The 17,018-nt window shown below is 40.9% G+C and overlaps 1 protein-coding gene across 1 annotated transcript; it reads right to left on the bottom strand.

Annotated features, from left to right (window-relative positions):
* Positions 1-312: 312 nt before the first annotated feature.
* On the bottom strand, positions 313-4,072 carry LOC123044498 (protein TIC 20-I, chloroplastic). The gene is made up of 3 exons (XM_044467241.1): positions 3,931-4,072; positions 3,226-3,433; positions 313-1,165 (listed from the first exon to the last, which is right to left on the bottom strand). The coding sequence occupies exons 2-3, from the start codon at positions 3,395-3,397 to the stop codon at positions 525-527; spliced, it is 813 nt and encodes a 270-aa protein (XP_044323176.1). The 5' UTR covers positions 3,398-3,433; positions 3,931-4,072; the 3' UTR covers positions 313-524.
* Between the last annotated feature and the right edge of the window lie 12,946 nt (positions 4,073-17,018).

Raw genomic sequence — 17,018 nt, 5'->3', positions numbered from 1 at the left:
GTAGAAATAGTTGTTGATTCTTTATTCTTCACCAATGTCATAGAAAAACGAATGGCAGTTTGCACAGATAATTCTCATCACCAATATTCGGAGTCTAGCACTTCAGCCAAGTTCAGAAGTCAAAATGTGGCCAGACAAAAGGGTGCCATACCTACACCGCCGTTCATTTCTGGAAGATGATAAACAGATTTTAGCCAAGTCCGGCCAGCAGGGGTTCCATTCAAACCACACGAGGAAACATGTATTCATAGTTTCACACGTTTCTAGACAACAAAAATGCAGATAACTCAAACACTTAAGCAATTCAACCGATGCAACGATCAATCGTGTCACTGTTTGGATTTTGTCATAATGCAAAAAGGTCACGATCCTGGCAATTACAATGAGACTTCAAAATTTCAGTATAAACAAAACAGTCTATAGAACTGTAAGTAGCTACTGCAAAAAAAAAGTACTACCTATTTGCACCTCCATCTCACTTTCCATCCTTCTGATATCAAAAACCCAACATGGTGAGCAGGTGGCTACCTGAAGAGATTCAGATCAGAATGGATGAAGGCTGTGTGGGATATGAAAGGAACGTTCGGATACATCCCACAGAGAGCACAGCGCATGCACTCTAGCACTGTAAAGATCTGCATGAAAGCAATGGCCATCCAGAAATACTGCATGGGCTTCCCCTGATACACGAAGCTGGGCATCCAGGTGCACATTGTTGCCACTGCTTGGGAGCCGGTGTCCAGGAGGATGGCCAAGATCACATGGAACCTCATGAAGTGGGGTGACCACTTGCGTCTCACCACGAAGAAGTACACGGTCATAAATATCACCAGCAAGAGCCACCCTGGAAGCAGTGTCATGGTGTCGATGAAAGTATAAACCAATGAAAAGCCCTGCAAGTACGTGTGCAACTGGTAGATGACATCGGCATACGACCACATGTTGTGGAGTGGCAGCAAGTACGGCACACATGCAAGGGTTCTCCACCACCATCTGGGCTTGGAAGTCAATTCAGGGTAGCTGAATGATGCTAGAGAGGAAGCTCGACAGCCAACTTCCGATCTTCGACGCTGATTCTGCCGGGTCAATAATGATGGAATGCCCTTGATCGAACCCTCCATCAGAGATGATGTGAGCATGTCATGGTGAAGAAAACCAGTGCCGGCTGCAAGATATACAGTGAAATGTGAAAAATCAAAGAATGAATTAAGTATCAGAATCAAAGAACGAATTAAGTATCAGAATCAAAGAATGAATTGAATGTCAGAATCCAAGAAGGTGATGAAATGAAATGTAAAGAAAATACCTAACAAGAAGACATAAGCTGACACGTACTATATGTGCAAAACTGTCTCAATTCCAATATTTGTTCTAGCAAATACCAAAGAACGATATAAGCTCTCTTCAATGGATCATAAGTTCATTATGGTATTTATTAGACTGATTTACTAATCAGTAAACATTCATCTTTCATGTTTACTTCATGCCACTGGCTTAACCATGAAATAACTATCTATACCATATTTTATACAGTAAACTGCCTAAAAACATTGGCTCCTTACAAGTAATCAAGGGGGGCAGAACTCTTAAAACCATGAACTTAATCTTATATATTAACTATTGTAACTGCTAAGCGTTCCAGCAAAGAGGGGCCCAGTGGCTGGCGATGCATGGCGAGGCCAGCGAAGCAACAGCAAGAGCCAATGATTTTTTTTAAGTAATCATCCACTCCACACTTCCTGATAGTAAATATTTATTCCATGATGTTTTGGCCTAAAATCTGGACTGATTCTAGCTCTGCCCCATGTCTGTTTCCTACATGCTGGCATTTGCCACCAATGGGGTTTCTTTTTCTAGAAGGATGAAATAACTGCTATGTATGCTTTTGCAGGGGGTCCTTGGTGAGAATTCTTCATTGTACAAAAGGTAATAACTGAGAATTAATGGACAATGTCAATTTCAGCATGATACTTGTAGCCTTGCAGGTCAATTTACTCAAACGTCACATTTTTTCCTCCAACGCGTAGGAGAGCTGTGCATCATTATATTAAGAAGAGAAAGGAGTCTAATAAGACCCATCCAAGCCAATTACAGCAGGGATCTAGTACAAAGGATCGCCAAGAAAGATAAAATTATGACCATGACCTATATGAACATTAACATTTTTGTGTTTTTCCTTCTTTTTGTTTAGTTTTAATAACTTGTTTAATGTCCCAGTGCTAATTAAAGAATTGAGAATTCTAATAATTGAAAATTCATGCGCAGTTGTCGGATTAGATTGGATGTGGAAAACATGACCATGCACTTCTAATTTTGCATTTGTGCTATGCACCCATGCCAACTCTGGAGCAGAATTCTATCTACATAAAGAAGTTTATGGATATTCTAAAGAAGTCCATCATGGAGCACTGAAAGTGCTACATCCAGCCTTCAGATTCATATAACTGGCACCTAACTCAGCTTTTTGTGCACTTTATACACTTAATAACTTATATATGAATTCGGATTTCCCCATATTTGACTGAAGTAACAAATTTCATACTGTCATTATGAGATTATCCTTATAATATCATCACCAATTTTGTAATTAGATCAGATAACAGTGTTACATCTACACCTTATTGTCCTTTCTGATCATTAAAGAACTCCTTCGAGATAGATAGCAGTGTATGTTCCTGTGTTTTTCGCCATTAAATTTTGCAGAATCTTTGTATTTTGGAAGGGGAGCCTTGGCGCAGTGGTAAAGCTGCTGCCTTGTGACCATGAGGTCATGGGTTCAAGTCCTAGAAACAGCCTCTTACAGAAATGTAGGGAAAGGCTGCGTACTATAGACCCAAAGTGGTCGGACCCTTCCCTGGACCCTGCGCAAGCGGGAGCTACATGCACCAGGTTGCCCTTTGTATGAATATTTCCTGTGTTGCAATTGCCGGCTAATATTTGCTGCAGACTTTGCACATTTCTCTGCCCTACCAGCCTACCAGAAGCATGGAAAAGAAGAGGTGCTGATGCAGGTAGTGTCATCTCAAACATGATACTTACCTTTGGTGCTCACTTCTTCTCTTCAAAATGTTTTCCCTCTATATTTCTACCCAACAAACTATCAGTATAACTTTGCTTCGGGGGGCTAAGGGTTAAGGACGATCTACCGTATTTGTTCAGAAGAGCATAAGCATCATGATTGCAGTAAAATTTTAAAAAAGACAATTAGATCGTTATATGCATTACCTCGTACAGCTTGCACTGAAAGTTTCTTCCTCTTGGATGAAAGCCGAGCACTCTTTAGACCCGGTGATCCCGCTGGTATACGAATGCAAGATCTTCTTAAGAGAGGAGGCTTAGCAGCAGGAAAAGCAAGAAGCTGCCCCTGCCCAGCAGATAAGCCTTGACAGAGAACCATTTTGTATAAACCCGGCCTTGCACAAAGCACAGTTACCTGGATAAGCAGGCAAATGAAGTTAGCGATATAGCACTGAACTCACACATTCACGGAGCTATTAATCACATAAACGATTCGTTCGTTCTCTAAAAAGCACTTAATTCGTTTTCTCAACAAACAAAAAAAATATTGGACACCATCCAAAAGGCAGAGCTAATTCCAACTAAGAAGGGTTAATTACAATACTGAAACACGACAATTTCCACCCTATTTCAAGGGTGGACATGACGTCCGGAATGTGGATTACGTTGGCACCCACATTTCTCTTTTCCTTAAACAAACAGCTATCGGCATTCCACCATGCGACAAACGATTCCGCAACAAATTGGATCGACGGCAGCATGATCCCGAAAGGAAATATCTGGATTAAGTTGCACACGGCAGAAAGGAAGACGACAATGGCAGAACTCGTGGAACAATCCAGGCAGGTTAGGGTTCGTCACGGAGGGAGAGGCCAGGGGGAGGAGGCGGAGGATGTCAGCGATCTTACGAACCTGCGTGGTAAGGTGGAATGAGGCCTGGGTGCACTCGGCGCCACCGCCGTCGCGAGAGGAAGAGGATAAGAGGGCCGGAGGGGGCTTGCTTCGTTTGCCTGTGCTCCCAGTCTCCCACGCAACGTGGCACCCATCCGTCCTTCGCCCGGCTTTCCCTGTCCAGGAGAAAAAAAAACTGAGAACAAATACCGTTTTCACACTTTCCTGGGTGAATTTGATCCTACCCCACCTTTACTGTGTTGCTGACTGGTGGGTCCAGAGCCCACGTGTTAGTGAGAGGGCAAATTCTCAGGCCTCCATTCGTTTATAGGCATTTTGTAGGAATTCTAGGATAAGATTTGCAAAGGAAAAATTCTTTGAAGCTCTTTGGTTTGTAGGAATGGTTTCCTATTCCTATATAGGATAGGATTCAATCCTTCACAGTTTGGAGGAAAAAACATTAGCCTAGACTCAATGAAAAAATTCCTATCCTATGCACCAAATGATATATCTTTCTATAAAATGCCTATCCTATGAACCAAAGGAGGCATCAACGTGTAATAAACTAAAATGTGGGTTATAACCAAATGCCCCTTTCATTTTTCTCTCGAGCAGTGAAAAAGAGAAACCAGCAGCCAGAGTCGAAAGATCTGCAGATGGCCACTGCCACAACAATGAATTATTATTATTGCGACAAGGTCTAAAATTGACCAACTATTACGACACCAATCTTATATAAATAGAAAATGACACACGGATCCTCGGGTATATCGTCATTGTCTTTCTCCTGCACTCGCTGGTGACGTGCCATGAGAAAAGCTTGATGCCACCTCTAGATCTTCCGAACACCCTTGTTACCATGGTAATGTTGTTGTCACAGCAGCCAAGAAATCACCAGTCGGAGCTAGAAGAAGCCCACAATGACAAACTGAAGATCATATCGTTGTCCCAAAGAAGAAAGCAGCGGAGACGGTTGAACAATCATCGTGATTTGTTCACACATAATATATCAGGTGCCATGTTGATTATATAGATAGGATCTCTAGCACAAGTACTCCTACACAGCTGCAGGTAAAACCTTTAGCCCTATTCCATCTCTTTATTATTATGTTCTATCGATTAACTATGTGATTTGGTCTAAGAAAGTGGAACTATTTTAGTAATAAGTTCTTAGAGAAATTACCCTTTCAAGGCATGACTTTCACTAAGTACGATAACCTGGGGTCGCTTCTGCAATTGTATGCACTGGGGCTGGTCATCCCCCTCCCCCCTACGTCGTCATCCCAAGGGCGGCGACCCCCCCTTCCCCTGGCCGACCCCCTCTCCTCTCCCGCTACTCCCTCCCCCCCCCTCCTCCCGCCGCCGCCAATAGCTCCTGCCAGGCAAAGCTCACGCAGATCTGGCGGCGGCTGGCCGTCGTTTCCCATGCAGATCACTCACGAGCCGGGGGTGCTCTGTGCGGCGGCGAGCAATGCGGCGTGACTCCGACTTGCCTCGTTTACGCTAATGGTGGTCAGGGACGATGGGGTGGACGCGATTGCGGATCCCTCCCGTTGGCCTTCCCCCGAACTGTCGTCTCCCTCCTGCGTTGGCGCCCGGCGGGCGTCGGTGGTGGTTGCTGGTGTTGGGGAACGTAGTAATTCAAAAAAATTCCTATGATCACGCTAGATCTATCTAGGAGATGTATAGCAACAAGAAGGGAGAGTGTGTCCACGTAGCCTCGTAGACCGAAAGCGGAAGCGTTTAGTAACGCGGTTGATGTAGTCGAACGTCTTCACGATTCATCCGATCCAAGTACCGAACGTACGGCACCTCCGTGTTCGGCACACGTTCAGCACGATGACGTCCCTCGAGCTCTTGATCCAGTTGAGGACGAGGGAGAGTTCCGTCAGCATGACAGTGTGGCGACGGTCTTGATGATGTTACCGGGGCAGGGCTTCGCCTAAGCACTACGATGATATGGCCGAGGTTTTAAACTGTGGAGGGGGGCACCACACACAGCTAAGAGAATAACTGTTGCGTTTTGGGGTGCCCCCTGCCCCCGTATATAAAGGAGGGAGGAAGGACGCCGGCGGCTAGGAGGGGCGCGCGCCCTGGGGAGTCCAACCAGGATTCCCAATCCTAGTTGGAGTCTTTCCAAGAGGGGGATAGAGGGAAGGAGTAGGAGAGAGAGAAGGAAAGAGGGGGGTGCCGCCCCCTCCCTAGTCCAATTTGGACCTGCCTTGGGGGGCATGCGGCCACCCTGCGGCCCTCCTCTCCTTTCCACTAAAGCCCATTAAGGCCCACTACTTCTCCCTGGGGGGGGTCCGATAATCTCCCGGTACTCCGAAAATGCCTAAACCTTTTTGAAACCTTTCTGGTGCCTAAAATAACCTTCCAATATATCAATCTTTATGTCTCGACCATTTCGAGACTCCTTGTCACATTCGTGATCTCATCCGGGACTCTGAACAAACTTCGGTCATCAAAAACACATAACTCATAATACAAATCGTCATCGAACGTTAAGCGTGCGGACCCTATTGGTTCGAGAACTATGTAGACATGACGAGACACATCTTCGATCAATAACCAATAGCAGAACCTGGATTCTCATATTGGCTCCTACATATTCTACGAAGATCTTTATTGGTCAAACCGCATAACAACATACGTTGTTCCCTTTGTCATTGGTATGTTACTTGCTCGAGATTCGATCGTCGGTATCATCATACCTAGTTCAATCTCATTACCAACAAGTCTCTTTACTCGTTCTGTAATGCTTCATCCCACAACTAACTCATTAGTCACATTGCTTGCGAGGCTTATGGTGATGAGCATTACTGAGAGGGCCCAGAGATACCTCTCCGATACATAGAGTGACAAATCCTAATCTCGATCTATGCCAACCCAACAAACACCTTCGGAGACACCTGCAGAGCATCTTTATAATCACCGAGTTACGTTGTGATGTTTGATAACACATAAGGTGTTTCTCCGGAATTGGGGGGTTGCATAATCTCATAGTCTGAGGAACATGTATAAATCATGAAGAAAGTAGTAGCAATGAAATTGTAACAATCATAATGCTAAGCTAACGGATGGGTCTTGTCCATCACATCATTCTCTCATTGATATGATCCCGTTCATCAAATGACAACACATGTCTATGGTTAGGAAACATAACCATCTTTGATTAACGAGCTAGTCAAGTAGAGACATACTAGGGACACTATGTTTTGTCTATGTATTCATACATGTACTAAGTATCGGTTAATACAATTCTAGCATGAATAATAATCATTTATCATGATATAAGGAAATATAAATAACAACTTTATTATTGCCTCTAGGGCATATTTCCTTCAGTCTCCCACTTGCACTAGAGTCAATAATCTAGATTACACAGTAATGATTCTAACACCCATGGAGTCTTGGTGTTGATCATGTTTTGCTCGTGGAAGAGGCTTAGTCAACGTGTCTGCAACATTCAGATCCGTATGTATTTTGCAAATACCTATGTTTCCCTCCGCGACTTGATGCCGGCTGGAATTGAAGCGTCTCTTGATGTGTTTGGTTCTCTTGTGAAATATGGATTCCTTTGCCAAGGCAATTGCACCAGTATTGTCAAAAAAGATTTTCATTGGACCCGATGCACTAGGTATAACACCTAGATTGGATATGAACTCCTTCATCCAGACTCCTTCATTTGCTGCTTCTGAAGCAGCTATATACTCCGCTTCACACATAGATCCCGCCACGACGCTCTGCTTGGAACTGCACCAACTGACAACTCCACCATTCAATACAAATATGTATCCGGATTGCGACTTAGAGTCATCCGGATCAGTGTCAAAGCTTGCATCGACATAGCCATTTATGACAAGCTCTTTGTCACCTCCATAAATGAGAAACATATCCTTAGTCCTTTTCAGGTATTTCAGGATGTTCTTGACCGCTGTCCAGTGCTCCACTCCTGGATTACTTTGGTACCTCCCTGCTATACTTATAGAAAGGCACACATCAGGTGATAGAACCTATGGCTGAAGCATAGGGAATGACTTTCACTTTCTCTCTATCTTCTGAAGTGGTCAGGCATTGAGTATGACTCAACTTCAAACCTTGTAACACAGGCAAGAACCCTTTCTTTGACTAATCCATTTTGAACTTCTTCAAAACTTTATCAAGGTATGTGCTTTATGAAAGTCCAATTAAGCGTCTTGATCTATCTCTATAGATCTTGATGCCCAATATGTAAGCAGCTTCACCGAGGTCTTTCATTGAAAAACTCTTATTCAAGTATCCTTTTATGCTATCCAGAAATTTTGTATCATTTCCAATCAACAATATGTCATCCACATATAATATAGAAATGCTACAGAGCTCCCACTCACTTTCTTGTAAATACAGGCTTCTCCAAAAGTCTGTATAAAAGCATATGCTTTGATCACACTATCAAAGCGTTTACTCCAACTCCTAGAGGATTGCAACAGTCCATAAATGGATCGCTGGAGCTTGCACACTTTGTTAGCACCCTTTGGATCAACAAAACCTTCTGGTTGCATCATATACAACTCTTCCTCAAGAAATCTATTAAGGAATGTAGTTTTGACATCGACCTAGCAAATTTCATAATCATAAAATGCGGCAATTGCTAACAAGATTCGGACAGACTTAAGCATCGCTATGGGTGAGACAGTCTCATCATAGTCAACTCCTTGAACTTGTCGGAAACCTTTCGCAACAAGTCGAGCTTTGTAAACAGTAACATTGTCGTCAGCATATACAATTCATCGGGCAAATCCACCAAAGTCCACACTTTTTTCTCATACATGGATCCCATCTCAGGTTTCATGGCCTCAAGCCATTTTGCGGAATCTGGGCTCATCATCGCTTCCTCATAGTTTGTAGGTTCATCATGGTCTGGTAACATGAATTCCAGAATAGGATTACCGTACCACTCTGGTGCGGACTATACTCTGGAAGACCTACGAGGTTCGGTAGTAACTTAATATGAAGTTCCATGATCATGATCATTATCTTCCTCACTAATTGGTGTAGGAATCACTAGAACTGATTTCTTTGATGAACTAATTTCTAATTCGGGAGAAGGTACAATTACCTCATCAAGTTCTGCTTTCCTCCCACTCACTTCTTTCGAGAGAAACTCCCTATCTAGAAAGGACCATTCTTAGCAACGAATATCTTGCCTTCGGATCTGTGATAGAAGGTGTACCCAACAGTTTCCTTTGGGTATCCTATGAAGACGCATTTCTCCGATTTGGGTTCAAGCTTATCAGGTTAAAGCCTTTTCACATAAGCATCGCAGCGCCAAACTTTAAGAAACGACAACTTGGGTTTCTTGCCAAACCACAGCTCATATGGTGTCGTCTCAACGGATTTCGATGGTGCCCTATTTTAAAGTGAATGCAGCCGTCTCTAAAGCATAACCCCAAAACAATAGCGGTAAATCAGTAAGAGTCATCATAGATCGCACCATATTCAATAAAGTATGGTTACGATGTTCGGACACACCATTACGCTGTGGTGTTCCAGGTGGCGTGAGTTGCGAAACTATTCCACATTGTTTCAAATGAAGACCAAACCCATAACTCAAATATTCTCCTCCACGATCAGATCGTAGAAACTTTATTTTCTTGTTACGATGATTTTCCACTTCACTCTGAAATTCTTTGAACTTTTCAAACATTTCAGGCTTATGCTTCATTAAGTAGATATACCCATATCTGCTCAAATCATCTGTGAAGGTAAGAAAATAATGATACTCGCCATGAGCCTTAACACTCATTGGACCATACATTAGTATGTATTATTTCCAATAAGTCAGTGGCTTGTTCCATTGTTCCGGAGAATGGAGTTTTAGTCATCTTGCCCATGAGGCATAGTTCGCAAGCACCAAGTGATTCATAATCAAGTGATTCCAAAAGCCCATCAGCATGGAGTTTCTTCATGCGCTTTACACCAATATGACCTAAACAGCAGTGCCACAAATAAGTTGCACTATTGATACATCTCCAACGTATCTATAATTTTTGATTGTTTTCCATGCTATTATATTGCTTGTTTTGGATGTTTAATGGGCTTTACTAAGCACTTTTATATTATTTTTGGGACTAACCTATTAACTGGAGGCCCAGCTCAAATTGTTGTTTTTTTGCCTATTCCAGTGTTTCGCAGAAAAGGAATATCAAACGGAGTCCAAACGGAATGAAACCTTCGGGAGAGTTATTTTTGGAACAAACGCAATCCAGGAGACTTGGAGTGGACGTCAAGGAACAAACGAGGAAGCCACGAGGGAGGGAGGCGCGCCCCGGGGGGTGGGTGCGCCCCCCACCCTCATGGGCCCGTCGTGGCTCCCCTAACCAATTTCCTTCGCCTATATATATCCACATACCCTGAAAACATCCAGGAGCACCACGAAACCCTATTTCCATTGCCGCAACCTTCTATACCCGTGAGATCCCATCTTGGGGACTTTTCTGGCGCTCCACCAAAGGGGGAATCGATCATGGAGGGCTTCTACATCAATGCCATAGCCTCTCCGATAAAGTGTGAGTAGTTTACCACAGACCTTTGGGTCCATAGTTATTAGCTAGATGGCTTCTTCTCTCTTATTGGATCTCAATACAAAGTTCTCCTCGATCTTCTTGGAGATCTATTTGATGTAACTCTTTTTACGGTGTGTTTGTCGAGATCCGATGAATTGTGTGTTTATGATCAAGTTTATCTATGAGAAATATTTGAATCTCCTCTGATTCTTTTATGTATGATTGCTTATCTTCGCAAGTCTCTTCGAATTATCAGTTTGTTTTGGCCTACTAGATTGATCTTTCTTGCAATGGGAGAAGTGCTTAGCTTTGGGTTCAATCTTGCGGCGTCCTTTCCTAGTGACAGCAGGGGCAGCAAGGCATGTATTGTATTGTTGCCATCGAGGATAAAAAGATGGGGTTTATATCATATTGCTTGAGTTTATCCCTCTACATCATGTCATCTTGCCTAATGCGTTACTCTATTCTTATAAACTTAATACTCTAGATGCATGCTGGATAGCGGTCTATGTGTGGAGTAGTAGTAGTAGATGCAGAATCGTTTCGATCTACTTGTCGCGGACGTGATGCCTATATACATGATCATGCCTCGATATTCTCATAACTATGCACTTTTCTATCAATTGCTCGACAGTAATTTGTTCACCCACCGTAATACTTATGCTATCGTGAGAGAAGCCACTACTGAAACCTATGGCCCTCGGGTCTACTTTCCATCATATAAGTTTCCGATCTACTTTATTTTGAAATCTTTACTTTCCAATCTATATCATAAAAATACCAAAAATATTTATCTTATTATTATCTCTATCAGATCTCACTTTTGCAAGTGGCCGTGAAGGGATTGACAACCCCTTTGTCGTGTTGGTTGCGAGGTTCTTATTTGTTTGTGTAGGTACGAGGGATTTGCGTGTAGCCTCCTACTGGATTGATACCTTGGTTCTGAAAAATTGAGGGAAATACTTACGCTACTTTGCTGCATCACCCTTTCCTCTTCAAGGGAAAACCAACGCAGTGCTCAAGAGGTAGCAAGAAGGATTTCTGGCGCTGTTGCCGGGGAGGTCTACGCACAAGTCAAGACATACCAAGTACCCATCACAAACTCTTCTCCCTCGCATTACATTATTTGCCATTTGCCTCTCGTTTTCCTCTCCCCCACTTCACCCTTGCCGTTTTATTTGCCCTCTCTTTCCTGTTCGCCTCTTTTTCGCTTGCCTCTTGTGTGCTTGTGTGTTGGATTGTTTGTCACGATGGCTCAAGATAATACTAAATTGTGTGATTTCTCCAATACCAACAACAACAATTTCCTTAGCACTCTGATTGCTCCTCTTATCGATGTTGAATCTCATGAAATTAATGCTGCTTTGTTGAATCTTGTCATGAAAGATCAATTCTCCGGCCTTCCTAGTGAAGATGCTGCTACTCATCTAAACAACTTTCTTGATTTGTGTGACATGCAAAAGAAGAAAGACGTGGATAATGATATTGTTAAATTAAAGTTATTTCCGTTTTCGCTTAGAGATCGTGCTAAAACTTGGTTTTTGTCTTTGCCTAAAAATAGTATTGATTCATGGAATAAGTGCAAAGATGCTTTTATCTCTAAGTATTTTCCTCCCGCTAAGATCATCTCTCTTAGAAACGATATTATGAATTTTAAGCAACTTGATCATGAGCATGTTGCACAATCTTGGGAAAGGATGAAATTAATGATTCACAATTGCCCTACACATGGATTAAATTTATGGATGATCATACAAAATTTGTATGCCGGATTGAATTTTGCTTCTAGAAATCTTTTAGATTCGGCCGCGGGAGGCACTTTTATGGAAATCACTTTAGGAGAAGCTACTAAACTCCTAGATAATATTATGGTTAATTATTCTCAATGGCACACCGAAAGATCTACTAGTAAAAAGGTTCATGCGATAGAAGAAATTAATGTTTTGAGTGGAAAGATGGATAAACTTATGAAATTGTTTGCTAATAAGAGTGCTCCTATTGATCCTAATGATATGCCTTTGTCTATTTTGATTGAGAATAATAATGAATCTATGGATGTGAATTTTGTTGGTAGGAACAATTTTGGTAACAATGCTTATAGAGGAAACTTTAATCCTAGGCGGTTTCCTAGTAATTCCTCTAATAATTATGGTAATTCCTACAACAACTCTCATGGAAATTTGAATAAGATGCCCTCTGATTTTGAGATTAGTGTTAAAGAATTTATGATTTCTCAAAAGAATTTCAATGCTTTGCTTGAAGAAAAGTTGCCTAAGATTGATGAATTGGCTAGGAACATGGATAGAATTTCTCTTGATGTTGATTCTTTGAAACTTAGATCTATTCAACATAAGCATGATATCAATGAGTCTCTCAAAGCCATGAGAATTTCCATTGATGAGTGCAAAGAAAGAACTGCTAGGATGCGTGCTAAGAAAGATTGCTTTGTAAAAGCGTGTTCTTCTAGTTTTCATTATAATAGGGATGAAGATCTAAAAGTGATTGATGTGTCCCCTATTAAATCTTTGTTTTGCAATATGAATCTTGATAATGATGGGTCTGGAGATGAGTCAACTTTAGTGAAAAGGCGTCCCAATGATTCGGAGTTTCTAGATCTTGATGCAAAAATTGGTAAAAGTGGGATTGGATAGGTCAAAACTTTACATAGCAATGAACCCACTATTTTGGATTTCAAGGAATTTAATTATGATAATTGTTCTTTAATAGATTGTATTTCCTTGTTGCAATCCGTGTTAAATTCTCCTCATGCTTATAGTCAAAATAAAGCTTTTAGTAACATATCGTTGATGCTTTAATGCAATCTTATGAAGAAAAACTTGAATTAGAAGTTTCTATCCCTAGAAAACTTTATGATGAGTGGGAACCTACTATTAAAATTAAAATTAAAGATCATGAATGCTAGTGTTTCCACCGTTAAGCTTTGTGTGATTTGTGTGATTTGGGTGCTAGTGTTTCCATGATTCCAAAAACTTTATGTGATGTGCTAGGTTTCCGTGAATTTGATGATTGCTCTTTAAACTTGCACCTTGCGGATTCCACCGTTAAGAAACCTATGGGAAGGATTAATGATGTTATTATTGTTGCAAATAGGAACTATGTGCCCGTAGATTTTATTGTTCTTGAGATAGATCGCAATCTTTCATGTCCTATTATTCTCGGTAGACCTTTCCTTAGAACGATTGGTGCAATTATTGATATCAAAGAAGGAAATATTAGATTCCAATTTCCATTAAGGAAAGGCATGGAACACTTTACTAGGAAGAAAATCAAATTACCTTATGAATATATTATGAGATCCACTTATGAATTGAATACCAAAGATGGTAATACTTAGATCTATTCTCGCTTTTATGCCTAGCTAGGGGCGTTAAACGATAGCGCTTGTTGGGAGGCAACCCAATTTTCTTTTTGTTCCTTGCTTTTTGTTCCTGTTTAGTAATAAATAATTCATCTAGCTTCTGTTTAGATGTGGTTTTATATTTTAATTAGTGTTTTTGCCAAGTAGAACCTATAGGATCATCTTGGGTGATAGTTAATTTGATCTTGCTGAAAAACAGAAACTTTTGCGCACACGAGAATAATTTTAATAAATCACAGAAACGTTATTTTCAGTTTATTATTTTTGCATTATATTATAAACAAATTGCCTAGGACTTCCTATTTTGGTAGGATTTTTAGAGTTCCAGAAGTATTCGAAAGTTACAGATTGCTACAGACTGTTCTGTTTTTGACAGATTCTGTTTTTCGTGTGTTGTTTGCTTATTTTGATGAATCTATGGCTAGTCTCGGGGGGGTATGAACCATAGATAATTTGGAATACAGTAGGTTTAACACCAATATAAATAAATAATGAGTTCATTACAGTACCTTAAAGTGGTGGTTTGCTTTCTTGCACTAACGGAGCTTACGAGTTTTCTGTTGAGTTTTGCGTTGTGAAGTTTTCAAGTTTTGGGTAAAGATTTGATGGATTATGGAATAAGGAGTGGCAAGAGCCTAATCTTGGGGATTCCCAAGGCACCCCCAAGGTAAAATTCAAGGACAACCAAAAGCCTAAGATTGGGGATGCCCCGGAAGGCATCCCCTCTTTCGTCTTCATCTATCGGTAACTTTACTTGGAGCTATATTTTTATTCACCACATGATATGTGTTTTGCTTGGAGCGTCTTGTATGATTTGAGTCTTTGCTTTTTAGTTTACCACAATCATCCTTGCTGTACACACCTTTTGGGAGAGACACACATGAATCGGAATTTATTAGAATACTCTATGTGCTTCACTTATATCTTTTGAGCTAGACAATCTTTGCTCTAGTGCTTCACTTATATATTTTTAGAGCATGGTGGTGGTTTTATTTTATAGAAATTATTGATCTCTCATGCTTCACTTATATTATTTTTAGAGTCTTTTAGAACAACATGGTATTTGCTTTGGTTATGAAATTAGTCTTAATATGATAGGCATCCAAGTTGGGTATAATAAAAACTATCATATAGAGTGCATTGAATACCATGAGAAATTTGATACTTGATAATTGTTTTGAGATATAGAGGTGGTAATGCTAGAGTCATGCTAGTTGGGTAATTATGAAATTGAGAAATACTTGTGTTAAAGTTGGCAAGTCCCGTAGCATGCACGTATGGTGAACATTGTGTGACAAATTTGTAGCATGGGGTGCTTTTTGATTGCCTTCCTTATGAGTGGAGGTCGGGATCGCGCGATGGTTAACTCCTACCAACCCTTCCCCTAGGAGCATGCGTAGTAGTACTTTGCTTCGAGGGCTAATAAACTTTTGCAATAAGTATATGAGTTCTTTATGACTAATGTGAGTCCATGGATTATACGCACTCTTACCCTTCCATCATTGCTAGCCTCTATGGTACCGTGCATTGCCCTTTCTCACCTTGAGAGTTGGAGCAAACTTCGCTGGTGCATCCAAACCCCGTGATACGACATGATCTATCACACATAAACCTCCTTATATCTTCCTCAAAACAGCCACCATACCTACCTATTATGGCATTTCCATAGCCATTCCGAGATATATTGCCATGCAACTTTCCACCGTTCCGTTTATTATGACACATTCCATCATTGTCATATTGCTTTAGCATGATCATGTAGTTGACATCGTATTTGTGGCAAGGCCACCTTTACAATTCTTTCATACATGTCGCTCTTTATTCATTGCATATCCTGGTACACCGCCGGAGGCATTCACGTAGAATCATATTTTGTTCTTAGTATTGAGTTGTAAATCAATAAAAGTGTGATGATCTTCATTATTAGAGCATTGTCCCAAGTGAGGAAAGGATGATGGAGACTATGATTCCCCCACAAGTCGGGATGAGACTTCGGACTTTATGGAAAATAAAAGAGGACAAAGAAGCCCAAATAAAAAAAGAGGCCAAAGAAGCCCACCAAAAAAAGAGAAAAGAAAAAAAATGAGAGAAAAAGAGAGAAGGGACAATATTACTATCCTTTTTCCACACTTGTGCTTCAAAGTAGCACCATGATCTTCATGATAGATAGTCTTCTATGTTGTCACTTTCATATACTAGTGGGAATTTTTCATTATAGAACTTGGCTTGTATATTCCAATGATGGGCTTCCTCAAAATGCCCTAGGTCTTTGTGAGCAAGCGAGTTGGATGCACACCCACTTAGTTTCTTTCGTTGAGTTTTCATACATTTATAGCTCTAGTGCATCCGTTGCATGGCAATCCCTACTCCTCGCATTGACATCAATTGATGGGCATCTCCATAGCCTGTTGATTAGCCACGTCAATATGAGACTTTCTCCTTTTTTGTCTTCTCCACACAACCTCCATCATCATACTCTATTCCACCCATAGTGTTATATCCATGGCTTACGGTCATGTATTGCGTGAGGGTTGAAAAAGCTGAAGCACGTTAAAAAGTATGAACCAATTGCTTGGCTGAAACCGGGGTTGTGCATGATAGGAGTATTTTGTGTGACAAAAATGAAGCATGGCCTAACTATATGATTTTGTAGGGATAAGCTTTCTTTGGATATGTTATTTTGATAAGACATGATTACTTTGTTAGTATGCTTGAAGTATTACTATTTTTATGTCAATATTAAACTTTTATCTTGAATCATTTGGATCTAAACATTCATGCCACAATAAAGAAAATTACATTGAGAAATATGCTCGGTAGCGTTCCACATCAAAAATTCTGTTTTTATCATTTACCTACTCGAGGACGAGCAGGAATTAAGCTTGGGGATGCTTGATACGTCTCCAATGTATCTATAATTTTTGATTGTTCCATGCTATTATATTACTTGTTTTGGATGTTTAATGGGCTTTACTAAGCACTTTTATATTATTTTTGGGACTAACCTATTAACCGGAGGCCCAACCCAAATTGATGTTTTTTTGCCTATTTTAGTGTTTCGCAGAAAAGGAATATCAAACGGAGTCCAAACGGAATGAAACCTTCAGGAGAGTTATTTTTGGAACAAACGCAATCCAGGAGACTTGGAGTGGACGTCAAGGAACAAACAAGGAAGCCACGAG

This window comes from Triticum aestivum, chromosome 2B (assembly GCF_018294505.1).
Source record: "Triticum aestivum cultivar Chinese Spring chromosome 2B, IWGSC CS RefSeq v2.1, whole genome shotgun sequence".
NCBI lineage: Eukaryota > Viridiplantae > Streptophyta > Magnoliopsida > Poales > Poaceae > Triticum > Triticum aestivum.
The sequence above is the reverse complement of the archived record's forward strand: the minus strand, read 5'-3'. Positions and strand labels throughout refer to the sequence as shown.